General features: G+C 43.3%; 2 protein-coding genes across 3 annotated transcripts in view; one reads left to right on the top strand and one right to left on the bottom strand.

The window, feature by feature from the left end:
* sipa1l3 (signal-induced proliferation-associated 1 like 3) overlaps positions 1–15,607 on the top strand; it is a 90,888-nt gene extending 75,281 nt beyond the window's left edge. Inside the window, exons 9-24 of one of the 2 annotated variants that reach the window (XM_015021627.1) lie at positions 1,108–1,265; positions 1,354–1,936; positions 3,778–3,876; positions 3,956–4,131; positions 7,320–7,577; positions 8,242–8,424; positions 8,845–8,969; positions 9,568–9,683; positions 9,767–10,212; positions 11,335–11,559; positions 11,755–11,920; positions 12,002–12,185; positions 12,265–12,414; positions 13,802–13,928; positions 14,169–14,250; positions 14,708–15,607. In XM_015021627.1, coding sequence (XP_014877113.1) covers positions 1,108–1,265; positions 1,354–1,936; positions 3,778–3,876; positions 3,956–4,131; positions 7,320–7,577; positions 8,242–8,424; positions 8,845–8,969; positions 9,568–9,683; positions 9,767–10,212; positions 11,335–11,559; positions 11,755–11,920; positions 12,002–12,185; positions 12,265–12,414; positions 13,802–13,928; positions 14,169–14,250; positions 14,708–14,899 — 3,270 coding nt within the window. In that variant the 3' untranslated portion in view covers positions 14,900–15,607. Of the gene's footprint in view, positions 1–1,107; positions 1,266–1,353; positions 1,937–3,777; positions 3,877–3,955; positions 4,132–7,319; positions 7,578–8,241; positions 8,425–8,844; positions 8,970–9,567; positions 9,684–9,766; positions 10,213–11,334; positions 11,563–11,754; positions 11,921–12,001; positions 12,186–12,264; positions 12,415–13,801; positions 13,929–14,168; positions 14,251–14,707 lie in introns of both variants that reach the window. The other variant, XM_015021619.1, reaches the window with a different exon arrangement.
* Positions 15,608–18,994: 3,387 nt separating this feature from the next.
* On the bottom strand, positions 18,995–24,795 carry LOC106939252 (ribonucleoside-diphosphate reductase large subunit). Its single transcript, XM_015021607.1, has 4 exons — positions 24,569–24,795; positions 20,082–22,063; positions 19,814–20,002; positions 18,995–19,326 (listed from the first exon to the last, which is right to left on the bottom strand). Exons 1-4 carry the CDS (start codon positions 24,588–24,590, stop codon positions 19,135–19,137), a joined length of 2,385 nt encoding a protein of 794 aa, XP_014877093.1. The 5' UTR covers positions 24,591–24,795; the 3' UTR covers positions 18,995–19,134.
* Between the last annotated feature and the right edge of the window lie 1,339 nt (positions 24,796–26,134).

Here is a 26,134-nt window from a genome sequence, read left to right as displayed (position 1 = left end):
TGAATAAGTGGCACAATGACTCCATCTACAGGGTTGAAGGCTGCAACAGCATGGGACGTTTTCTCACTATAATTGGCCTCTAGGGGGCAGCACCTGACTCCAAACGTAATCTACTGTGGAAGCATTAAACCAGCAACATGGAAGCTGACTGGAAAGCAGGAAAAGAGAGGGGGACAGCATATTTCTGGGAATCCCCTGCACCCCCCTCCACCTGTTCATGACCATAAGCATTGTGTTCCTCAGGTCATGAATTTGGTCTTTTGCACACCAGACATATTAAAGATATCTAAATGGTTCCAGGTTGAGTTCATCAGTTCATAAAACTCTCTACTCAAATTCTAAACTTTAAACTTCCTTTTATTGGTACCAGTGGTTTATCTTGGAATGTTATCTTTCTTTTTTTTTTCTTTTCTTTTTTTAACTCTTTTTAATTTTTTGCTTTTTATCTAAGTTCCTTTGACTTTCCCATTGTTACAAACAAAATACCAAAATACCTTAAATACCTTTAAGATAGCTTAAAAATCTAACTTCCACATGATAAGCATGTAAAAACAAGTTAGATTTTTATGCTCTCTTAAAGTCTTTCATAAAAATACTTGATCATGTATTGTCTGTTAATGTTATGCAGTGCTTAAGAATTAAAAAACTAATTATTAAATCCTTCAAGTCTTTTAAGTCTCTATTTCTAGTCACAACTGTAAATCCCAAATATGGCAGATCAGTCATATGTGGCAAAACCTAATATAGATAAGAAAATTGATCCAAGCAGCAGATTAGGCTTTATGTTGGCGTATATTACAAGTGCAGATGTTCAAACCACAGCCCATCGGTACCAGTACATGATGCTCCTCTGGGCTGCATTACATAATTGGTGCTTTCACACTTGTGTGTGGAAATGAAGCGAGAGCTGGCATGCTCTGCAGCACAAGCTCGGCCTGCACCGTGTGCCATGTTTCCTACATGAACACGCAGACGCAAATAAACCCACTCAGAAGGCGATAAATTACATAAAGAGCTGTCGTTTTGTGTGCGATCGCAGGCGTCCCAGTTTACGTTGGCTGCAGAGTCGGCTCTGACCAGTTCCGTGTTTTCTTCCCTCTTCGCCAGCTCCTGAGAAAGAGGCACATAGGTAACGACATTGTCACCATAATCTTTCAAGAGCCTGGAGCGCAGCCTTTCACCCCTCAGAACATCAGGTCCCACTTCCAGCACGTCTTCGTTATTGTTCGGGTGCACAACCCCTGCTCCGACGGCACCTACTACAGGTAAATATCCACAAATGGTCTTAAGCTTTTCAGTTCTTCTTCCTCGTTTTTGATCGCTTCACACAAATCCCCTTTTTTTTCCCCTCAGTGTTGCTGTAACACGGATGGAGGACGTTCCCTCCTTTGGACCACCCATCCCCAGCGGAGTCGCCTTTCGTGACCCGGAGAACTTTCGTAACTTCCTCCTCGCCAAAGTCATTAACGCGGAAAACGCTGCGCACAAATCCGATAAGTTCCACACCATGGCGACGCGGACTCGTCAGGAGTACCTCCGGGACCTGGCCGAGAACTACGTCAGCAGCACGCCCCTGGACTCGGCTGGGAAACTGAACAACCTCATCTCCCTGGCGTCTAAGAAACGTGAACGCACGAAAGCGAGAGAGCGAGCGGAGCTGGACGCAGACGGGGCCGTCGCCTGGAGAGTCCAGGCCCAGGACTTCAGCGGAGGGGCCGCAGAGCTACCCTGCGCCTTGGGGATATCAAAAGAATACGTAGTCCTCGTCGACTGCTCCACCAAAGAGGTGGTGTTCAATTGTTTCTGTAGCGACGTGATCGGCTGGACGCTGGAGCGGCTGGCGTTGAAGATCTTCTACGGGAGAGGAGACCACATTGCGGTCAGAGTACCAGAAGGTTATGGACACGATGTCACAGAGATGGTGCAGAGGTTAAAGGTGAGAGTTCCAACTGGAGTTTATTTGTATAGCACTTTTCAGCAGCAAGGCAGTTCAAAGAGCTTTGAAGGATGAAAACGTCTTACAATCAGCAAATAGGAAACGAGCAATAAAAATTACATTTTATCAAATGTCGTCATCTAATACACATCAAATATGTTGGTCAATGTTGCATCTACTGCTAATCAACTCTAAACAGGTGGGATTGTAACATTGATTTAAAGGAACTCAGTGTTTCAGATGTTTTACAGTTTTCTGGACGGTTGATCCAGATTTGTGGTGCATAGAAGCTGAATGCTTCTCCTCGTTTGGTTCTGGTTCTGGGGATGCAGAACCAGAAGACCTGAGCGGCCTGGCAGGTTGATACAACAGCAGCAGATCTTTAATGTATTTTGGTGCTGAGCCGTTCAGTGATTTATGAACTAACAGTATTTTAAAGTATGGAGTCAGTGTAAGGACTGTAGAACTGGAGTGATGCTGGTTTTAGTGAGAACATGAGCAGCAGCGTTCAGAATCAACTGACCTCAAGATCTGGAATAACTGAACCAAACTGATGCTATGCTTAAAGGAGGGTCTGTACCAGCAAGGCAGTCGGTTTATATAAGATCTGACATTTATGATGAGATGAGCTACACTGAGATATTGATGAAAATCTGAGTTGCGATAGTTTTTTTTTTTTTTTTGCCTCTGCAGCATGTTTAATTTTGTAAGTGTGTAGATTAGAGAAAATTCACAATGCTTTCAAATATGTTCTTCAAATCAAGAGAAATTCTGCTCTTTGTTAATACATGTTTGTTCAGTGAGGAGTTCTAAAATATGGCATTTTACTTGCAGAAACCTTTCACAAATGTAAAAAAAAAAATAATGTTTTTTGTCAGACTACTGTAAGCTAATGAGGTTAGAGGGGCTTTTGGGAAGCATTGTTATCTTAGTTTCGTTTTGAAAACTGGTCAAGCTGCTTACATTTGAACACTTATTACCATCTCAGATGTTTTATTCTTAAGTTGCACTCTGGGAATTTCCATTTGTGGGAACGGGGTTTTTCCTAATCTCTTTGGAATTTGCTTGGATTTACCAGGAAACCTGTGAGCCTAAAGACAGATTTTTCACCCAGCGGTCAAATAGCGTTCAGTGTTAAGCAGACAGATGCACCTACCAGAGGTTTTCTGCCTGTTTTCTAGTTGTCAATTTTCCCCAGCTTTGCCCTGTCGATTTAGATTTCTCAAGAATCATATTTTTCAACATTCAAAATGCTTTTGAACGTTTTTTTTTTTAAATATGCCTTTCTCAGACAATGTAATGTCTGAGAAAATTAGATTTTCTAAAAGCAAAATGATTGAGTTGATACTTTAAGTTTAAAACTTCATATTCATTTTTCCAGAGGATGGATTAGTAATTGTAAACAATTATGCATTTACATCTGCTTTGCACATGGAGTGTGTGAGAGAAATATTTGAAAACACAAATTTTTGTTTTATGTTAGTTTTACTTTCTCCCTGCTGTGGAATGTAATATACAACAAGATCTACACAACAGTCAATTGAAACTGTATCTTTTTTTTTTCAGTTAATTTTTATAGTTTTTATCTCCAAAGTGTGGTCTTGGAAAAGTTTTACAACTTACCTTGAAAATGCCTGAAAAGTCCTTGAATTTTACTGTGTGAAAAGTGTACAGTCTCTGAGTTTAATATCTGGAGACTGTCAACATCGCAGAGAAAACAAAAGTACCAAAATGTTAGTAACACTGAGACAGGATCTAGGTATTACTAACTCATGTATGCGTGTTGAAGCAGTGCATTTTCCAGACAGAATGAACAGTGCAACTGTAATCCTTGCCTCCAGATGTTGACAGACGGGTGTGAGACGGTGGACATGACGCTGAGAAGAAACGGACTGGGACAGCTGGGCTTTCACGTCCGTCTGGACGGCACCGTCTCCGAGGTAACGTGTGGATGGCCGCGCGGGATTACAGCCAACGAAGGCGCCGGGCTCTGAATAACTTCAGATTCGTTCTGCGCAGGTGGAGGAGTACGGCTTCGCTTGGCAGGCGGGACTGAGGCAGGGCAGCCGCCTGGTGGAGATCTGCAAGGTGGCCGCCGTGACGCTCACTCACGAGCAGATGCTCGACCTGCTGAGGACGTCGGTCACCGTCAAAGTGGTCATCATTCCTCCGTACGAAGAGGGCAAACCTCGCAGGTGTGTATGGACGTTAATTTACTTCGTCTGTGGCTGAACTGGTGAGCGACTTTTGTTTGGAAGATATCAAAGAGGAAGGAGAAGAAAGAGCTGCAGTGGAAGGGCAGCAGCGAAATACAATGAGCTCAGGATGCTCTTCACTGAAACACACAAAAGCAGTGGCCAGTCTCCAGTGTTCTGAGAGGATTTTGTGTGGGAGTGTGTGTGAAAAAAAAAAAAAAAAAAAAGAGGAAGCGAACCAACGGAGAGAGACGGCAACGTGTAGCTGGAGTGGAAACAAGCGAAACGAGGCACGGAGACAAAAAGGCAGAAGCATTTGTTGAACAGGAATTAGCTAAATCTGTCGTTTTTTTGTCTCTTTCTCTGGATTTGCTATCTGGTAATCTCCGCTAGTTTGGTCCTTCTGCAACAATCCTTTGCTGCTACACCCTTTTTTTTATCTTCTCATCTGTGCTCCAGGTCTTGAGTGAGCCTGAATAAAGAGGCATTATTAGATGCTGGTGTGGTTTTGCAGAATGGTTAAAAAAAAAAAAAACAACCCTGAGGACAGTGTGTGTGTTTCTGAGCATCAGAGCTCCTAAAAACCGTAATCGTGGCGGGCTGTGTGATCACACTGTGGTTGGATTCCTTTAATGTTGGAGGCAGTTTAATTACTCCAAGTTAAACCCTTTCCACACACACACACACACACACACACACACACACGTTGAAACACTGAGCTGTGGCCTTGGAGCAGCTGATAATTAGAGTCTTTGCGTTTCACTCTTCCTCTCTGACTCGTTGGCTGCTGTGTGCCAGGCGAGCAGATTGCATGAGATTAAGGTTTGGCATCTGCTGGAATGGTGGGGGGAAAAAACAACACCAAAAAAGGGGAAAATAAATAAAAGAGCCGACGCGATTACTTAAAAAAAATGTATGCCCTGTGTAAATAAAAAGAAAGGAAAATAAGGAGGGAGAGGTGGAGCGACGGAGGGAGAGAGAGGCTGGGAGGAGCGCTGGATGAGGAGGACGTGTCTCAGCACCGCCGAGAGTAAGAAGAGTGGGTGGAGGCGAGAGGGGAAGAGAGAGAGATGAAAGTTGGAAGGCTCCGTCTCGGCTGCGAAACCACTCGACGGATGGATGCAGCAGGAAAAAGGCGTGGGTCTGACGGTGTGTGTGTGTGTCTGAGCTCCAGCCGTGTCACCTCAGCTAATGTGTTGGGAGAATTACTGCATGCTGACAGACATTAGGCTCTGCTCTCTCTGAGGTTTGTATTCCCCTCGTGTGTGCATGCAAGGCTGGGGTCTGTGCAGCTGATCTGTATCGATATTGATGATAGCAGAAGGTTTATTGATCAAAATGGTCGTAGTACATGTTGCTTTCATGGACATTGATTTGTGGAGGGGTGGTTTTGTCCCTGGAAAGCTGCTGTGTTCTAGAGGCGTTTTGTTGTTGCATGTTTTCTTTATGTGAATCTGTGTTTCTCAAAGGCTGCAGAAAACCGTCACCTAATTATTCATTAGTTGATTGCTTTTGTCTATCTTCCAAGACATTTCTCAGAGCTAACGGTTGTCTTTATCAGTTTTTGTATGCAAACGGTTAACCCTGATGTTGTAAACTTGACATTTTTTTTAGCATTACGTCATGTTAGAATGTAATTTCCCTCATCCAAAAACATACCTGGAGTGTTGCTTTGATTCCTTCATGCATGTTTGAGAAATCCTTGAATCTCCCACGGCAACCATTCAGCTGTGCCTGAACGCTTATTTACACAAACCTCCTACACTCGGCTCCTCTAGAATAGCAGCAGCAGCAATTGCTGCTGGCGGAGTGTCCAAAAGAGCAGGAGCTTCTTAAAGACACACAGGAGCCTTCAAGAGTGATCGCTTATGGCTTTTTATCTGATTAATCAATTAATCTATCTAGGTGATTAATTATCTTCCCTAGAAACAGATTTCATTTTTTCACTCCTCGCATACAACGATTTGTTGGAAAACATTTCAATCAATCAAATTTATTTGTATAGCACATTTCAGCAACAAAGCAATACAAAGAGCTTTACATTATAAACACTTGGAAGTTTTAAGAAAATATGAAAGATGGTCATAAAAATGGCGTCACTTAAAAACATTGATGATTGTTTACTGTAGTTAACATTATCAGTTATGTTGAGTTGCACTTGCAGCCTTAGATTTTATTAAGACAAATCTGTTGTTGAATGGATTTTAGACAATAATGAGAAACATTGTGTTAAAAATCAGAGTCTGAATCAATAACATTTTCAACCTTTTGACTCCTGATAACCTCCCAATAATAAGTTGAATGTCCGTTAAACTATACAGGAATATTAAAAACCTATTGTAAGCTATCATACAGACTAAATACGGCGATCATTGTTCAGCTATCATCCACCTCTTCACCTACTTTTTGAATCCATCAGTTCGTTCATCTCCTTTCATCCTAAATGCCAATTTGTCAGCATGTTTTAATCCCTGCCTCTCCTTTAATAGGCCTCTATATTAAAATATTGAGACAGGAGCTGATATACAAACGAAATGAGGAAGACGCCTTCCAGCAATGAGCTTCATTATGGATGAGAATAAATGTCAGATCATTTTCGCTTGAAGCCTGCACCGCCCATCAGATGATATTTTAATTTTGTTCTCCTAGAACTCACATTTTTGTGACTTAATTTTTTTTTTTTTACCTTCACAAAATATCTTCTGTACTTTCATAGAATTTGAGTGAAGAGCTCTTTGGCGGGTAAAGGCAGTAATGTCAGTATAAAATACACATTTTTATAAAGAGACGTGATCTAATCTTTCTGTAGCAAAGATAAATATTTGATTTGTCATTAATCAGCTGTTTTCCTCTTGTCCTCAGTCCATTGTCTCATGGGAGCTCATTAATGAGCTCTGTTACATGTCTGTTGTATATTTAAGCCTTCTCATGAACTGTACTGCGGAGTGAATATACTGAACGGCTTTCACACACTGATCTCGGTTCAGCCGGAGTTCAGAGGAAGTGGCGGTCTTTCAGCTGTGCTTTCTACCAACTCACTGCAGAGAAGCCTTTAAACTGCAGATGAAGGAAAAAAGAGAGAGAGAAAAATTTAGAGTTTGGACATGTGAGCTGGAAGGGTTTATTTGTTTGATGATCTATATTTAAACGTCCCTGCTGTCTCGCTCTCTCTCTTTCCCCGCCTTTAGGGGCTGCACAGAGGAGTACGAGATGAAGACCATGGAGCAGAAGCCTGAGCCTGAGCCTCTGGCAGCCGGATACCGACCTTCTCTCCACCAAGCATGGCGATGGGAGAGCTCACCCATTCCTCCGGGGCTCATGAATGTTCCCAACCCCAACCTGCCTCGCTGGGGACCCATTGGCCCCCCGCCTCCTCCTCTGGTCCGCTCACACAAACCCCTGATGCCAGTTCCCTACAGAGACCCACAGCACTTCAGCTCCAAGAGGTACCGTCACCTAATATGGCTTGAGACTCCAGGTTACAGCAGCAGACTGAGCTCTGAGTTTTGCAGCAGTGATGTGGTGAGGGCAGCGCAGCTTATCAATAAACATTAAAGGAAGCGAGAAATAATTCACAGCAAAAGTTGCAGAGTTGTCCTGGAATGGTATTGGAGAAGCTAAATTGTTTAGGAGTTAGTAATGAAGCAGAGGGTGTTTAGATTTATTTTACAAAATGCATTTATCATCTCCAAGTCTTCATAAAACTTCTTCACTTCCGAAACGGTACCAAAATTGCAGCCTTGAGTATTGGCCGATACTCTATTGACTCGATACGAAATCAGCACTAATCACAGTGCTAATCATCATTTTGTAGTCTGGAATGTTAGAAAAATCTTAAACTTTTGGACAAAACTCTGTTCTTTTTTTTTAATCATTGTTTTTACTCTTCACTTTTAAGTTGGACCTCAGTTAGAACTGACTACCTGTTATTCTGGATGCTTTTTGTAGTTTAAACTTCATGCACACCGTCTTTGAATGGTTTCACACTGCCCACTTCTAAAGTATATTTAAAAAAAGTGTTTTTCTCACCTAATTTGAATCCATTTTATTTATGCTATCACATTCTTGTTCATATTCATGACATGTTCTCGCACTGCTATTGTCTTCCAGGCCTGTAAGTTACCCAGAGAACCACTACAACCTGTCTCCTGCAGGAGGCGACAGAGTCCTGCCCTACAGAAACCCTTCTGCCAGCTTCTCGTCGCCCTCCACGGGGCTGGTCGCCCTCTCCGTCATGGGCTCTCCTGGAATGACTCCAGGATCTTTCGTACGCTACAAGCCGACACCTGACAGGTGCGTAGCGGCATGTTTCTGTATTCTCCTTCATTAAAGCTCATTTGGATCTTGACTGAACATGTCCGATGTTTCCCGTAATGACTGCTTAGCGTGCTAATGGAAGATTATTTCAGTTTAAGGAAGAGGGTGAATAATGTCTGGAGTAAGAAGTGAAATGAACACACTGTCTCTCCCGGAGGAAGGATCTGTTGTGTGGGCGGCTCTTCCTCACAGTGTGGAGGTTGATAGCGTCTCACCCAACCAGAAAAACGTGTTTATTCAACTGCCAACAGGATGCATAACAACACTCTGAAAATGTTTTCCATCAATTAAATAGAAATTGTTTATTTCAGAGGTCTGTGTGTTTGTTTTTTTGGTTGCCTCTGTGCTTCGTTTCCCCCTTTAAATATCAGTAATTGACCTTTATGATTTGTTTAGGTTTGGATCAGTACAGCGCCCCCTGCTGCCCTATGAACCCCACTTCAGTGTGGACATCACTTCTAGTGGAGAGTCTTCATCAGGGTTCATCAGTCAGGAGAGCACAATGGAGCGCTGCAAAACAGGTATCAAATTCAAACTAAAGACTGAAATTGATTCAGGAATCTCTTCCTGCCGTTTCTCTTCTAGTTATGTGTAAAAATGATTTCAGACTAATTCTCTGTGAAGCTGTTTTTTTTTTATGTAAGTTCAATTATCACTTATTTCAGTGTGAAAATGGATCAGCTCCTGTTTGTGTGACTTATTTCTTCTTCCTTGTGTTTGTCTTTTATGTTTGGTTTTATTGTACATCACTTTGGTCATCTTTGTTGTTTTTCAGGTGCTTTATTTGTAAAGTAGTATGTTATTACTAAGTACGTATTTCAATCAGTTGGATTTCCTGCTACTGCTCCAAGCACAGAGTTTAGTTGCTGCTAAATAAACATTTCTGGACAATAAAAAATGCCAACTCCTCATTTAACCCATTTACTAAATGAGTGTAAAGAGTGACGATAAGTTCTCAGATTGCTTTCTGAGTAGAACTGGGAGATGAGAGGGGCTTTGAGTGATGTTGTGCAGAGGGAGGTCAGTGTTTAAATGTGCCATAAGTATTTAATCCTCTTTGCCAACCATTGCCATTCAGTGTGATTTGTTTAATCCTCCATGTGCATGTTTTCTGTCTAGAACCCCTCTGGCATGTCCCAGCATCATCGTCTCGAGGACCAGGTGGCGGAGGGGGGCAGAGGAGAATAACCAGACAGGATGTCCCGGCCAAAGACTCTCCAAACAGACACTCAAAGGTCAGATCCATCATCAGCCGGTTTCATCCGTTCATCTGTTCCCGGCTTCTTTGTCTGACCGGGTCCGCTTAATGTCCCTCCAGGGCGAGGCTCAGTACTCCAGCCACTCCAGCAGCAACACGTTGTCCAGCAACGCGTCCAGCAGCCACAGCGACGAGCGCTGGTTTGACGGCGGACCTGGAGGGGAGCGGGTAGGCGGCGCGTTTCTCGGCGACCCGGTCGATCCGGACCCGGACCTTCTCAACCAGGGGGGCTCCAATGACAGCGGCATCGACGCCTCCACGCACTACAACAGCGGTCACCGCGGACACAAGACCGGCAGCCAGTCTCACAAGCCGATGCACCCCTCGGCGACCTACAGCGGCTTCCCGGAGCTGTCCGCAGGAAGGAGCAGCAACGGCGGAGAGTCGAGGAGACGGGAGTCCTCGCCCATCATGCCAGGCGCTGCCAATCAGAACAAGGGGTACCCGACCAAAACATTCCCGCCTCCCAGCTCCAGCGCTGAAAAAATGGACACTTTCAAACCAAGGTATGAGTCAATCTGTCACATTGAATGTTGAAAACATTTTAGAGGACTTTCAGTCAAGCCATCTGCATTTTCCTATTGCCTCTAGACGAGCTCCACAGCGTCTAGCAGCGCTAATCCTTGTAAAACTTACAGATGATCATGAGATCTATTGCATTAGAGCTGCAATGGATCCAGCCCGACATGAACCACTACAGATATTCAACACAGACTTAGTTCTGGATTAAAGCAATCTGTATTTAATACCAGAGGGTTAGCAGAGGGCCAGTGCTGCAGTCTGTTCCAGGGAGCTTTTCACCGTTTCAGCTGATCTCACAAAAAGGTTTTTCCTTTTTCTTCAACAATTTAAAAAATAGAAAATGCCTCGTTGGAATTTTCTATTGATTAACTAAAGAAAGTTTAATCGTTCTTTTTTTTTTGTACCAAAGTTGCACCTTTACAGTTTTAGTAAAAAGCAAGGACAGTCTTTTTCAGCATTGAAAAAACAAAATGTAATTTAAATCTGGTGTTTAAATTAGTTAAATACCACACAGACAATCACTAGATTATACTATATGCTTCTATCTACTTGAGTAAATATGATCTTATTCACTGAATTAATAAGTATACCCTTACTGTAGAGATTCAGTGTTGCAGAGATTAATTATAACGGCCTAATTAAGACCTACACCTGATTAAAATGCTGATCATGAATGTAAATTAACTGAAACATTAATCGACTCACTAAGTTTTGCTGTAGATTAAGAGAACTCTTGCAGAACGTTTGTCTAATGTTATTTCAACAGCTGCTAAGGTGCATTATCTTATTTTAATAGGTTCCAAGATGTTCTTACAACCTGATGTATACTTCTTGTTTTCTGTGACTAAATCACATTTTGCACAAAAATAACTTTGCAGAATCAACTTATTTTATTTTAGCTTTTCTAGCACAACTAGAAATTGTTCAGAGTTGTAAAAATACTATTTTGCAGTAAGTGCTCATAACTCAGCATGCATGAGTTGTAGGATGGTCAAGTCCAGCCTGACCATTAAACAAATACCTTTAACCCGACCTGAGATTTTGGTTGGAGTTCATGGATCTAAAGTCTAACAGTGAGTGAAATATGTTCCTGTCTGTCTTCACAGGGCCTTCACGCCACAGGGCTACAAGACGCCGACAGCGCAGAAAGCGCGGCCCGTCCGAGCTTCTACGACTACGCCCACCTCGGGTCAGATGGGCTCCACCCATTTATCTAGCTCCGCCCCCAAGGAGTTTTACGGGAAGAGCAAATCGAGAAGTCGTCAGACAGAGGAGACCAATGCATCATCTTCATCTTCAAACACGACCAATTCTGAGAGCAACAACAACAAGAAGTAAGTCCGACTCTGTGGACTCTGGTCGGCTTTTATCTGTGATCACAAAGTGAAATAAACGGCTCCAGAGCCGACTAAATAAAGCTGGCTGTATGAAGTTTCAGCTTTAAGCCGTTACTCTAAGATCTGTGGTGAGATGCTTCAAGCTGCTAGTGATCAAGAAAACCAAGTTGACCTTTTTCTGTGTTTCGGCAGGCAGGTGGACACGAATTCGAAGAACGTGTTTGGGCAGCCTCGGCTCCGGGCGTCGCTGAGAGACCTCCGGTCTCCCCGTCGGACGTACAAGAGCACCATTGAAGACGACCTGAAGAAATTGATCATCATGGACAACCCCGGAGAGACGCCACCATCCGACCCGGTAAGAAGCACGCCTTGGCGCCGCTCTTCTGCCTCGTCTTCCTCTGCGCGTCTCTGACCACTAAGCCTGGTCTTCCTCCAGTCTCCCAGGCACACCCTGCAGCGCACCTTTTCGGACGAGTCCCTGTGCAGCGGGCGCAGAGACCCCGCCTTCGCCTGCTCCGAGAACCAAACCACCTCCAGCGACGTGCTGTTCACCTGCACGCTGCCCACACGCAAACACTCGAGCTCCTCCAACAACTCCAACCACTCGCATAGCAAGAAGAGTGAGTGTCGGAGCTGATCGGACCTTCCCCTGCCGGGGTTCGTCCTGCAGCTCATCACCTCCTCTCTCTCTCCCCTCAGTGCCGCTGTCTGCGTCGGAGTTGTCCCTGACGGAAGTGAGAGACAAAGTTCCTCCTCTAAGGAGGCTCGACCCGGGGCTGATGCCGCTGCCCGACACGGCCAGCGGACTGGAGTGGTCCAGCCTGGTCAACGCCGCAAAAGCCTTTGAAGGTGAGACAAGAACCTTTTTTTATCACATTATAACCACAAGCTTCAATGCATTGGATTTAAAGTGGAATGAAAATGACGTATGGCTTTCAATTTTTCACATGAAAGCGGGAAATGCATTTGAGTTCAGCCCCTTTTACCCCGATACCTTTAACACCCGATTTAGCACTTTAAGTCGGGTGTTAAACTTGTTTTTATTTTGGTCTTATGATTATGAATGTCATGAACTGGTTGTGCTAGAATGTATTTCTAAAACCCATTAACAAAATGCTAACAAACAGCTGTTTCTTCTAAAAATGTTCACATCGATTTGTCCCTTAAAGTTTTCATGATTGTTTTTATGATCACAGATTTTGTTGTGTTAATTAGAAATATTTGCAAGGAATTTTGAAATATTTGTGCTTATATGTAACAGTAAATGTGACTTTTTGTTACTCGCCATATCAACCATGATATATAACCTGACACCAGATAAGACTGAAGAAATACTGCCACCTGCAGGTGGGAGTTAGCATCACTTAAACCCTGTGTTTGTTTGTTTTTTTCTTACCATTTTTGCTGAAAAGCTTCCATTAACTCATGGTTATAATTTCACATGGAAAAATGTGGGGATGTTTTCCAACATCACAGAATTGTGAAAAGCCAGAGGGACTGATCGCTCGCATAGCAAAGAGGATCTGGAGTTGTAGCGGGCCACATAAAAAAAGATGGTCGCCCCTTGAGTTGGGTATATATGAGCCTTAAATGCAATCAAGGTAGAGGTCAGAAAGGAAGTATAACACAGGGTATGGTTAAATAAAAGTATCCCAGCAGCTTTGTTCAATGCATTACCTGAAAATGGAAAGAGGTGCAGCAGAAGTTCAAACCTACCAAGACACCATCTCTTTCTAAACCGACATGCAGAAAAGAAAGGAGACCAACCAGTCGTCGTAACTCTGCAGTTTGTTTTCACCCCTACACCTCACACCTTACTTATGCTAATAAAGTACATTAAAGTTAAATAAGTATGACTAATTTTGGAAGGTTCTGTGAAACAAAACACTTGGGGAAAAGAAGAGGTCGTCGTCATTCATCGTCATCTCTGTTCCTTTTCTCGGTCTGTCTGCTCTCCCTTGAGAGCCACAAAGCAAACCAACAACTAGCAGACGCTTGATCCTTACCTGCTGTCAGCTCCACCTGTGAAGATCACTGCGCCTCATGTCTACGTAAAAAACAAAGGAGTCTTTGACGCAGCTTTCTGCTGCTGCTCTTAATGATCTTCATCATTTCATTTGTTCTTTTTTTGTCTTTCTTGATGTGTTTTATTTTTATTCTGTGTCACAATGGGAGAACTTTGTGATGTTTTCCTGTGAAAAGTGTTATATAAATAGATTTTGCTCTCCCATCGCAGCACAAAGAGCCGTCTCCCTGTTCTCACTGATCGAGCCGCAGCTTGGAGCCCCGGAAGTGAGACCGACCGCCAGTCCGGTTCAGTTCAACACTCCTCAGACGCCGCGGACCACGCCGACGTTCAGCGGGTGGGTCTCCTCTCCCTCTAGAGTCACTTCTATTGGAATGGTTAGGGTTTGTAGTGCTGCCACCTGGTGGTAGTTTGCTTTATTGCCTTGGTTCTCATTTGGAAATGCCATGTCGTAGAAACAACTTCGACTTCTCGTGCTTCAAAAGAACTAAAGATGAAAAGGAAAACCTCTTCAGGAAACTCAGTTTACTAGGAGAACCTTTGATGTGACGGTAACATTTGCTGCGTGTGTTTCCAGAGATGAGGTGCCCAATGACCTGTCGGGTCGGCTCTACCAGCTTGAGGTGATGCTAAAACAGCTGAACAATGATCTGGAGAAGGTAAGACTCGATGAGGAGATAAAAAGAAGTAAATGCAGAGCAATTGTGGAAGAAAACCTGTTAAAGCTGTGGATTTTTTTTTTAAATTAGTGTTTTGTTCATTGCTTTACCCTGTTCCTGCTGTGGAATACTATTACAACATATTAATAACACTAATGATATCAAATAGTCATGAATTGAAACTGTCTCAGTTAATTTCTTTTGTTTTAACTCCAAAGTTTCAAACCTTTAAATGCTTGAATTTTACTGTGGGAAGTGTATGAACCCTGTGTGTGGTGCTGGTAGCTGCCTGCAGCTGTTTCTACAACGTATTGGCTCAGGAGTGTTGCAAACAAATTAATTTTTAATATACCAAAAATAAATAACTTTCCCTCCCCTAGCCAACGACTCACTACCTTCTCATGGGTTCTCAGCAGGAGCGTCACGTCTTTGTTGTTGTTGTTGTTTTTTTCCCCAGGAGAAGCAGGATAAAGTCGTCCTGCTGGCAGAGATGGCGAACCTGAGAGAAAACAACCAGCGGCTGCAGGAGGAGAGTCTAACGGCCAGCGAGCAGCTGCGCAAGTTCAACGTGCTTTTCACCAACCTCAAGACTGGAAGTGACCATGAGACTCAGCCTGTGACGCAGGATGTCAGCTCCCAACGGGAGTGACGGACCGGAACCAGGCGGGAGGGGCGTGGGCGGGTATATTTAGCTACCCAGTGGGACTGCCTTAAACCAGAGAGTGTGAGAACAGACCACCTGGACTTGTAACATGCAGCTCTCCCAGAGAGTCTGCACCTGTGTGTACTCTGAGCCCCTTTATTTTTCTAAACTGAAGTGAAAACATCTCATTGGACTCGTGATGCTACTATGCCGGAGGAGCAAGCAGGAGAAGACTGTTTTAGAGAACACTACGTCACCTGGAGAGGCCTAATACTGTTTCTGCAGCAAATCAGCCAAAAAAAAAAACAAGAGAGACTGCATCTCCCAGAATGCACTACACATTGTGGAAGCTCTACAGGTATGATTATACAGACGCCTGTGCGGTACGATTCTCATCATCAACGTCAAACTAATATACTAAAGACAGAAGTGTGAGTGTAGTATTAAGCTCCTGAGAGGCACTAAAATGTTTGTGCTTGATGCGCCTGGCATTTAATTCCTCTAGTGTGTGTGTGTGTGTGTGTGTGTGTGTGTGTGTGTGTGTGTGTGTGTGTGTGTGAAAAGTGACAAACAAACTTGTTTACTGTAATATAAACCGTTCAGGCTCTGTTCTCTGTTAACGAGGATGTACTGTGGCTCTCAGATGTGAACCGAACCCCCGTCGTCGTTCTGATCTGGGATGATGTCATAAAACTAAACTCAGTGAAACAATAACATCGTATCTTCTAGGTTTGACTTCTTGCTTTAGCAGAACCCGATCATCTCAGATCCAAACCCTCTGGATCTTCGTTTTAACCTCAGTTACTACAGTGTGTCTCTTAACGAACAGCCATGACGTTTTGAGTTATGCTTTTATTTTGAGACCCGATCTATAGCGATGTAAAAGATTAAGTTTTATCATTTTATAAATAAGATAAGTTGACTATAAATTATTTCACTTTTAGTTCTGTTTTAAAGGGGGAGGTGTTATGTAAAATTAACTTTTTTGAACTTTATATCATAATGTTATTCCCTCAACAAAAACATACCCGAAGTGTTGCTTTGATTCTTTCGTGCATGTTCTATGAAACCTTGAATCTCTGATGGCAGCTGTTCAGGGTGTCTATAAGTGCTTGGTTTGACAGAGCTCCACCCATTCCCACAGAGCTCCACCCATTCCCACAGAGCTCCACCCATTCCCACAGAGCTCCACCCATTCCCACAGAGCTCCACCCTGGAGCTGCACTCACCAGCTGAGCTTCAGCCTCCTAAGAGAGGCATAATGAGGAGCACTGTTGTGATGTCGTGCTGAAGGCGGAGGGTCGGGGCGAGTAGCAGCTTCTTAAAGAGACAGTGGCCCAATAACAACAGAGCGGCCCAGTTGTAATTGGGCCACTCTGTTGTACTGTAAAATGGCAGTATGTGCCTGGAAAATACATAATGCCTCCCTTAAAATTTCCAAGCCAGTAAATGTCGAATCAGATTGAAAGACAGACGACTATTTTTTAAGGTAAAACCTCCTTGTGACTTCTCAGGAGAGAAAATGAGCCTAATCCCTCAAAATGTCAACCTGTCCCTTTAATTTGTCAATATGAAGCTCTGTCGCCCTGGACATGTACTGGCAGGAAGCATCTACTGCACGTGAAAGTTCACTGAACAACACTATGTGTGAGCGTGTGTGAACAGGTACCTCTCAGTTAACTAACTTATCGTCAAAAAGTTCATTTATCTCAGTGATCTCATTTAAAAAACGCTGTTTAATACTCAGAGTGATGCATTTTATTCCTGACAGATTTCATGGATGCAACATAAAGCTAATAAAAAAAATCCAAGTCTGTCTCAGAGAATTCAAAAACAACAATAAAAAAAAAGTCAAAAGCTATTTTAATATCAGAACATTTTCTCCTGGCTACAGTCATCGTCTGTAGGATGCTCAAGTGCTGTAATCAAGCATAGAAATGGAAGATTAAGTGGAAGAAAAAAGTGTGGAAGACATGTCTGAGTTTCACTTTTTGAAATTTAACAATACTCTAATTTACTGAGAGGCCTCGTTTGTGTGTGTCCCCATATGCTATAATGAACCCAAATAAACAAAAACACTTTATACACCCAGCCTCCCTAATATTGTCTACTATAGCTATTTTCCTACAGAAGAGTGTGTTTTTAGGATCCCTGGTACTTTATGGACAATATATCCTAGCAGAGGATAAATCTGAGATATTTCTGATGAAAGCGTATCTGTACTTCTTTACTGAATTTTCCAACCCTCTCAGGTTCTTTGATGCTGTTAAGCGCTAAATCTCCACCATCAGAGACGATGTGCTGCTGTTTATACCGTTTTAGGCGTCCCTTTAATATTTCTGGGTTGAAGGACTTTTTAAAGACGGCGATGGAGCCGACCAGTCTGGAAAATAGCTTAGCTTGTTTGCATATAATCTACAAATTTAAGGGCAAATACGGACTTGTTTATCAACAGCTTACTAATTATTCTCCATGAGATGACAAAGTGCAAAAGGCTGTGATAATTTAGTGAGTTTCACATTTTTCCTGCCCTCTCGCTGTTTTGAAACATGACTTGAAATGAGACAAAAGGTTTTCCTCCTGCTTGTCTGTTACGTAGAAGTACAGCTTTAGCTCTGAGGTCACTGACCCTCTGAGGTCCAACACTTTGACCGATCAGACGGCAGCCATTTTGGCCCGGAAGCAGCTTCAGCCCTCATGTCTTCTCATGGTCGTAGTTAAGGACACCATCCTGTAGAAATGTTTTTTGTTGTTTTTTTCCACTCAGCTTTGTGGGTGTCGCTCTAACTTTAGTCTTAATTTCCTGTTTGCTTTTGTAAAACGGTTGCAGTTTCTCATTTTCTCTCTCTCTATATATATATTAACAAATATAAATCATGCTATGAATAATTTTTAAGCTATTTAAAGTGTACACAACTCCCCAACCCCTGTTGAACAAGGCAGTGATGCATCATTATTGGTAATTTTATTTTAATGTTAAATATTTTTGTAATTTATTTTTCAACCCGTTGGCCACTGTTGCAGAATAGTGAGAGAAGGTACTGTTTTAAACGTGCTGTTTTACCTCTGATTTCTGTTCATAGCTGATTTGTTTGATGCCTCTGGGCATCAGGGGTTCTTTCAGCATAAACAAAGCCTTCTGGATTTCTTTGTAATAACTTGTAAATTGTAAATTATGTTTTCATTATTTTATAAAAAAAAAAAATTAAACTATATGAACACTTGTTTGTCTTTTTTCAGTCCTTATTAAAAGTTGAGAGTGTATGTATTTTTCCAGATTAAATATCTTGTTTTGTATAATTTGAAAACATTTTGGTGGTAAAACTAGAGAACTGCAGCCAGTTCTAGAAAACTCATGGTTGCTGGAGAAATTTACACCACATATCTGGAAAATAAAAACCAAAGAAACTTCATTTTAGACATTTAAAGAGGGACTATTGGAAAATATTTTTCAAACATTTCTCCATACTTGCCTAACCTGGTAAAAATCAGCCTCTTGTGTCTCCCTCTGGTTTTGGCCGGGAAACTACGGTATTTTTACCGTCCTTTTTCCGCCTTGCTCCCGTATTAATCCTGCATTATACCACAGTTACTGTCACCGCCCTCCCTATTAACGTCAATTCAATATTTAGAAGCATGGCTAACACGGACTGAAGAGCTTCATTCACTTCTTCGGCTGCCATTGCTAAAACAGCGCAGAAAGATGACGTCATCGTTCACAATTTATCCTGTTCGCTGATTGGCCCGCTTTAAATTTTACTGGAGAAATCAATTTCAATGCAGGAGAAAAAAGCCCAGGAGCGCTGAAAGGAGATGGAAATGGCGTTAAATTGCGTAGGAACGACATGACCAGGCTAATACTTCCCCAGACCTACAAAAAGCCGTTGAATCAAGACTTAGTTTAAATTAAAGTCAATGATGTGGTTGAATCCCCTCATCATTCAGCTCCCTGGAGGCCTGGTAACATGTCATTCATTTGGTCCAGATCTAGACCTGAAGGTTGGACAGTAGCTCTAAGGACTGGGGTTGGACACTCCTGCCTTAATGCATCTAACCCACAAAGAAACTAGAAACATTTTGTGTTTAAGATGACAAAAGAAAACCAGTTACAATTTTTTTTATTTAATAAAAAAAACACTAACATCTTAAGGTTACAGATCAAGTATTATCTCTCCAGCGTTTCCAGCATGAGGAAACGCATTCAAGTCCCAGCAGGTTTGTTTACAGGCCGGACAGCCGCTCTAAGAGCCACACATGAGGCACTCGTCTCTGTTCTCCAGAGAGCAAACCATGGCTGCCTTGTTCCTCTCCTTGATCTCCTGCTCTGAGGTCTTGCTCTGCTGCACCTCCTTCAGCTTCTCCTTGTTCAGGGTGAACTGGATGGGGTTGGCTGCTGGCTTCGTCCTCAGGTAGTACATTCCCGTCTTCAAACCCTGTTATTAAGAAATAAACAATTCAGCCTCCCTGTTCCCAGACGCAGCTGAAGGCAGATATTTATGAACGATTCCTCAGTTTTCTTGATCAGTTAAGATTAATAAAATAATTTTTGATTTGCCAAATGTGAGAACAGCAGCGCGACATCAACTACTTGAGGACCAGTCCTGGTTCCTGACACCAGGAAATTTACACAGATTTCTGTCTCATTTTTGCCAACATTTTGGATCTCCTTCCACAAGCTTCTTGCTTCTTCGGGAAGTTTGGCGCATTATTGACCTCAAGTTCATTTGAAACCCAACGATATATCACAAGGTATGAAAATTCATTATTCTTGCTTTTAAATAATTTTTTCCCTAATGGAGGAAGCTTTCAGTTTGATTCAATATTGAACAGTGAGAATAAACAAGAAAGTTCTGTAAATGTGTGTAAATATCTGGTTTCAAGAGTAACATCTCTCTGGCCTCAGTGGGAGGTGTGACTCGCCTGCTTCCAGCCGTAGAAGTGCATGCTGGTCAGTTTTCCGTAGTTCGGCTCAGCGATGTGGATGTTCAGCGACTGGCTCTGGTCGATGAAGGCTCCACGGTCTGCCGCCATCCTCAGCACGGTCTTCTGGGAGATTTCCCAAACGGTTTTATACAGCTGCTTCAGGTCCTCTGGGATCCCGCTGATGTCCTGTCAAAATTAAACAACAATCTTTATTAGCGGAACCGAAGCTGAGAACGGGTTCGTGTCACGGTGAGCCGACCGTCACCTGAATGGATCCGTTGTTTGCAATCAGCTTGTTCTTCATCTCCTCGTTCCACAGGCCGCGCTCCGTCAGGTCCTTGAGGAGGTGAGGGTTGACGATCTGGAACTCTCCGGACAGCACCCTGCGGGTGTAGATGTTGCTGGTGTACGCCTCGATGGACTCGTTGTTGCCCAGGATCTGGGCGGTGGACGCCGTGGGCATGGGCGCCAGCAGCAGGCTGTTCCTCACGCCGTGTTTGGCGATCTTCTCCTTCAGCAGCTTCCAGTCCCACAGGTCGGTCGGCGTCTTCTCCCACATGTCGTACTGGAGGATGCCCTTACTGACGGGCGAGCCCTCGTATGTCTCGTAGGGGCCGAGCTCTGCGGCGAGTTCGCAGCTGGCCTCCAGGGCGGCGTGGTAGATGGTCTCGAAGATCTGGATGTTGAGCAGCTGGGCTTCGGGGCTTTCGAACGGATGTCGCATCAGGATGAAGGCATCGGCCAGACCCTGGACGCCGATCCCGATCGGCCTGTGGCGCTTGTTGGACGTCTCGGCTTCGGGGACCGGGTAGTAGTTGATGTCGATGATCTTGTTGAGGTTTTTCACGATTACCTTGGTGACGGAGGCCAGCTTCTTGAAGTCGAAAGTCCGCTCTGGCGTGACGTACATGTTGAGGGCGATGGAGGCCAGGTTGCAGACGGCCACCTCGTCCTTGCTGGTGTACTCCACCACCTCTGTGCAGAGGTTGCTGCATTTGATGGTGCCCAGGTTCTGCTGGTTGCTCTTCCTGTTGCAAGCGTCCTTGTAGAGCATGTAGGGCGTCCCGGTTTCGGTCTGGGACTCGATGATGGCGTACCAGAGCTGCTGCGCCTTCACCACCCTCTTCACCCTCCCTTCCTTCTCATATCTGGTGTAGAGCTTCTCGAACTCCTCTCCCCAGCACTCGTCCAGCCCGGGACACTCGCTGGGACACATCAAGGACCAGTCCTGGTTGCTCTCCACTCTCTTCATGAACAGGTCCGGGATCCACAAGGCGTAGAAAAGGTCTCTGGCTCTCTGCTCCTCCTTTCCTGTGTTCTTCTTCAGCTCCAGGAAGTCGAACACGTCGAAGTGCCACGGTTCCAGGTACATGGCGAAGGCCCCGGGTCTCTTGTTGCCGCCCTGGTCGACGTAGCGAGCCGTGTTGTTGTAAACTCTCAGCATCGGGACCAATCCGTTGGAGTTGCCGTTGGTGCCAGCGATGTAGCTTCCCGTCGATCGGATGCAGCTCACCGCCACGCCGATCCCGCCAGCGGACTTGGAAATGAGCGCGCACTGCTTCAGGGTGTCGTAGATGCCTTCGATGCTGTCGTCCTTCATGGTGAGCAGGAAGCAGCTGGACAGCTGCGGCCGGTTGGTCCCGGCGTTGAAGAGGGTCGGAGAGGCGTGGGTGAACCACTTCTCCGACAGGAGGTTGTAGGTCTCGATGGCAGCGTCGATGTCTCGCCCGTGGATCCCAACCGACACCCTCATGAGCATGTGCTGCGGCCGCTCGGCCACTTTCCCGTTGATCTTCAGCAGGTAGGAGCGCTCCAGAGTCTTGAAACCGAAGAAGTTGTAGGAGAAATCTCTGTCATAAATGATGGAGGAATTAAGGCGGTCCTTGTTTTCCATGACGATGTCGAGCGTCTCCTTGGAGATCATGGGAGAGTGCCGTTTGTTCAGAGGGTTGACGTAGGCGAACAGGTCTTCCATCACCTCGCTGAACACCTTCTTGGTCTCCTTGTGCAGGTTGGAGACGGCAATCCTCGCGGCCAGGATGGCGTAGTCGGGGTGTTTGGTCGTCAGGGTGGCCGCGATCTCCGCCGCTAGCGTGTCTAGCTCCACGGTGGTGACGCCGCTGTACAAGCCCTGGATCACCTTCATGGTGATCTGAGCCGGATCCACAAAGTCCGGGTTCAGGCCGTAGCAAAGCTTCTGGATGCGGGAGGTGATTTTATCGAACATGACGCGCTCCTGGCGCCCATCTGGAAAAAAACAAACAAACCCAAGAACCAGGACGGTTTTCTGTTAAATCAAGAACCAAATTCTGCCAAATGGAGCTTTTTCTTCAAAAATAAAACGAAAAAATTGTTGAGATTTTGGATTTATACGCTGTGCAAAGAAGACGCACGACTGAACACCAATTTTAATTAATTGACCATCATATGAATCCAGGTTCTGTTGACAGTAACTTCCTGTTGTAGAGGAATGGTTCCTCTCCACAGTTGCCATATACTTGTTCAGGATGAGGATTTCCCAGTGTATTCGGCTGGGCTTGGATTGTTTTTTTTTTTTTTTTTTTTAATAAACCGGAATAATTTAGATAAAACTGGACAGAGAGTAATTGGACCTGAATCTGTTTACATGCCTGGACTCAACTGGATTCCTGTAATTTGGTCTACAATGGGATCTGTCACTGGACCTAAATTAGTAGCTATAAGTTAAATTTGCATATAAACTGAACTAGATACCTTAGCCATTTAACTATTAAACTTAAAGTGCATTTATTCTCCTGGCCATCATAAATCTGCTACACCCAGTTTATCTGCCAGAGTCCAAATAAACACAGCAAGGAAGATATTATCAATCATTTACCCAATCCAGTTAATTATCTACAACTTGGCAAACCTTATAAAAGCAGTGGCAAAAAAGGGAACAATTATAAACAAATGTCATCACATTTTCAGCCTAGTAACTCATTTACATAAAAGGGGTTGTAAAAAAATCATAAACCATGTAGTTCAGTGTCTAAAACTGTCTTAAACATGAAAAATAGCATATTTTTTCCTAGATTTATTTAAATAAATTGTGAAGAATCATCCTAGGATTTGGTTTTACACATAATATAAACTGCCAACAGCAGTCAAAACCCTTCTAACCTTACTATTTAAAATCTTTATCATAATAATATCGAGCTTGGGTCGTAAACTACGGAGCCCTCCAGGGGACATGGGGAATTTTTTTTTTCTTTTGCGTTCCCTCGCAATAATCTACTGATCAGTTCATGCGGCATAATTGATACTGTAAGCCTTTTTTTACGGTGGCCGCCGTACTTTGCTTTAATACAAACTTATAAGGTTTTTCCATGGACTATTGAGTTATTATCGCGGCGTAATAAGTCATCTGATTGTGTCTCTATTGTGTTCTAGTCTGAATGGTTTAAAGGGCTGCTTTCAATGCCGTTCCATCTGAGCCTGAACAGACATAAACATACAGTAAATAAATCGATTTTCAATCAGTTTTCTGCACCAAAGAGTTAATAATAATAAACACGTTTTCACTGAGGCTCTATAAGAGCCATATGAATGAAATAAGTAATTATTGATATGACAGGAGCAGCGGCTTTGACACCTGGTGGTGGGCGTGTCGATGTTGGAGTGACGTCATCAAGTATGAATGGGAAGGTGACTGGCTGCTGCTGGCTCTGTGTGTGTGAGGAAGCGGGTGAGCTGGGTGGTCAGTCCTCGCAAAGTTTGGAGCATGATAATCAAAATTAAATAAATCGATAATTGTGACAGAACAAAGAGGTTTGGTGTTGATTGATACACGGACAGATGAGATTCACCGAGTTAACCCAGTGCGGCCCTCTACCACCATTAGTTTGCTGTGTTTTATAATAATAAAACATGTTTATTATTATTAAAGCTTTGGTGCAAAAAATTGATTGAAAATCGATTTATTTACTGTATGTTTATGTCTGTTAAGGCTCAGATGGTCCAGCACTGAAAGCAGCCCTTTAAACCATTCAGACTAGAACACAATAGAGACAATCAGATGACTGATTGCCCCTCGATAATAACTCAATAGTCCATGGAAAAACCTTATAAGCTTGTATTAAAGCAAAGTACGGCGGCCACCATAAAAAAGGCTTACAGTATCAATTATGCCGCATGAACTAATCAGTAGATTATTGCGAGGGAACGCAAAACGTTTTGCGAGGGAACGCAAAAGAAAAGAAAATTCCCCATGTCCCCTGGAAGGCTCCGTAGTAAACCTGGACTTTGAAGCTTTCTAATCCGCCTGTTTCTGTCTAAACCGAGGCCCGGGCCGGGAATCGAACCCAGGACCTTCTTGCTGCAAGGCAACAGCTCTACTAACTGCGCCCCCATTCTGACTTAAATGGATAATTAACCTTCATTTTTGGCGCCATTTGAAACAAAGGCTCATTTCTGGCCAAGTTATCAAAACCAATAGAGCTCAAACTACTTATCAAAGTGTGTTTGCTGAGTAAATGTAAAACATTGCCTACTTTTTTGTCTTCTATACTAAAGTTTACTGTTAAGTTAGCCTGCTACCTAGCTAGCTCAGACAGATTAAAATCCCTCCCACAGTCTGGAAGCACAACTGTTACTGCTAAACCTCCTTATCAAATAGATGCAGAGCCAACATTGGATTCGCTATCGTTCGCTGTTTATCTTATAAACAGCTGATGGCTAAAGCAGCAAAGCTACAAGAGGTCGAGCTCACACTGTTCAGCTAACCAAACTCACCTCTTTTGATCACGAACATCATGATGAAAGGTGATGTTTCCCGTCTCCTGCGTTAGCGGCAGACACAAGCAGAACCTCTTCTCGGTGTCACGGTGTGCAGGCAGACGCAGGACCCCTCAGGTTTGCAGGATAGAACCGCGAAAAGCTCTCAACTTCCCGCTAAAGATGTATTTGTAGGGAAGGCAGAGACCCTTGGCACGGACAGGAGTTTGGACCAATCAGCAGCGGGAATCTACGTGACCACGAACCAATCGCAGATCTTCTTCCGAAGATCACGGAAAAAAGATGGCGGGAGTGTAATGTATTACGAAATCTTTTAGTTTTCTTCCGTCCTTCACGAACAAGAATATTCACTAAAGCAAGAGCACACCATCAAACCAGCAAACATATAGTTAGCTTTTTAACTAACTTCTAATAAAGAAAGAAAGAAACAAAGAGGAAAAAAGAGCACATCAAAGGTCAATACTCTATTTTGGATCTTAAATAAAGCCAATTTTGCATATATACAGGGTGGGCCATAAGTTTCCATACATAGGAGAATGTAAAATGTATATCAGTTTTATTTTTCAGATACCCAAGAAGATGCGTTTGACAAAAGAGCAAAGAATTGAAATTATACTGATGGATGGACTGGGAAGCAGTTGTATGGTTGCACGAAACTTTTAACAGAAAAAAAGGAACGAGCATCACACACAACTGTGGCAAAACTTATTTGCAAGTTTCAGAAAACTGGAAATGTTGCAGGTCAACCACAAAGTGGTCCAAGATGTGCAGCGATTTCACGGAGTCCCACAAAAATAAAAATGGTTGTCCAATATAAAATGTTTATTTTTTCTATGTATGGAAACTTATGACCCACCTTGTACATTATTCGACCAGAAGGTAAAAGTTTAAACTGTGTCCACGATGCGTGGGGTGTGCAGAGAGGTTCCTAGGAACTAGAAGTGACAAGTCAATTCAGTTAATATCCATTTTTAAAGTAATATATATAGTCAATGCAATTATTTACAGCGCAATTATATAGGACTGAAATGCAGTTATTCAGGTGAAAAACCACCTTCTGTTAATTATTAATTGAATTGTCTTACAATTCTATACGAATGGCTACATATCCTCTTACATATCCACTAATGCTACTTCTATTCCATTTTGTAACACAGTTTAGTTTTTCGTTACCATAACAGGTAATCCTGTACCACTGGTTTTGTGTTATGTGTCTCCTCTGTCTTCCATCCCCCAATCAGTCGCAACAGATGGCAGCTCTGTGGGTTCTGCTGCAGGTTCCTTCAGGTCAATCGTGGGTCAATGTCTGAATATGAAATAGAAAATTTTTTTTTTTTTTTACAAATTGCTTTGAGGGAATATGTGCTGTGAAATGGTACCCAAAAAAATGAATTAAAAATTTATTAATGAATTATTAAACAGGTAGTCGAGAAGTCCATCGGTTGTGTTTGTTTGTTTGTTTGTTTGTTTGTTTATCTCTCCCTCTCTCTCTCTCTCTCTCTCTCTCTCATGTCCTGAGCTACACCTCTTGCCACTGGGTGGCGGTAATGTAGCTCAAAGTTG

Source organism: Poecilia latipinna, unplaced genomic scaffold (genome assembly GCF_001443285.1).
Source record: "Poecilia latipinna isolate Pla-1442-1.1 unplaced genomic scaffold, P_latipinna-1.0 Scaffold85, whole genome shotgun sequence".
NCBI classification, from domain to species: domain Eukaryota; kingdom Metazoa; phylum Chordata; class Actinopteri; order Cyprinodontiformes; family Poeciliidae; genus Poecilia; species Poecilia latipinna.
This window is presented reverse-complemented; position numbering and strand designations above follow the sequence as displayed.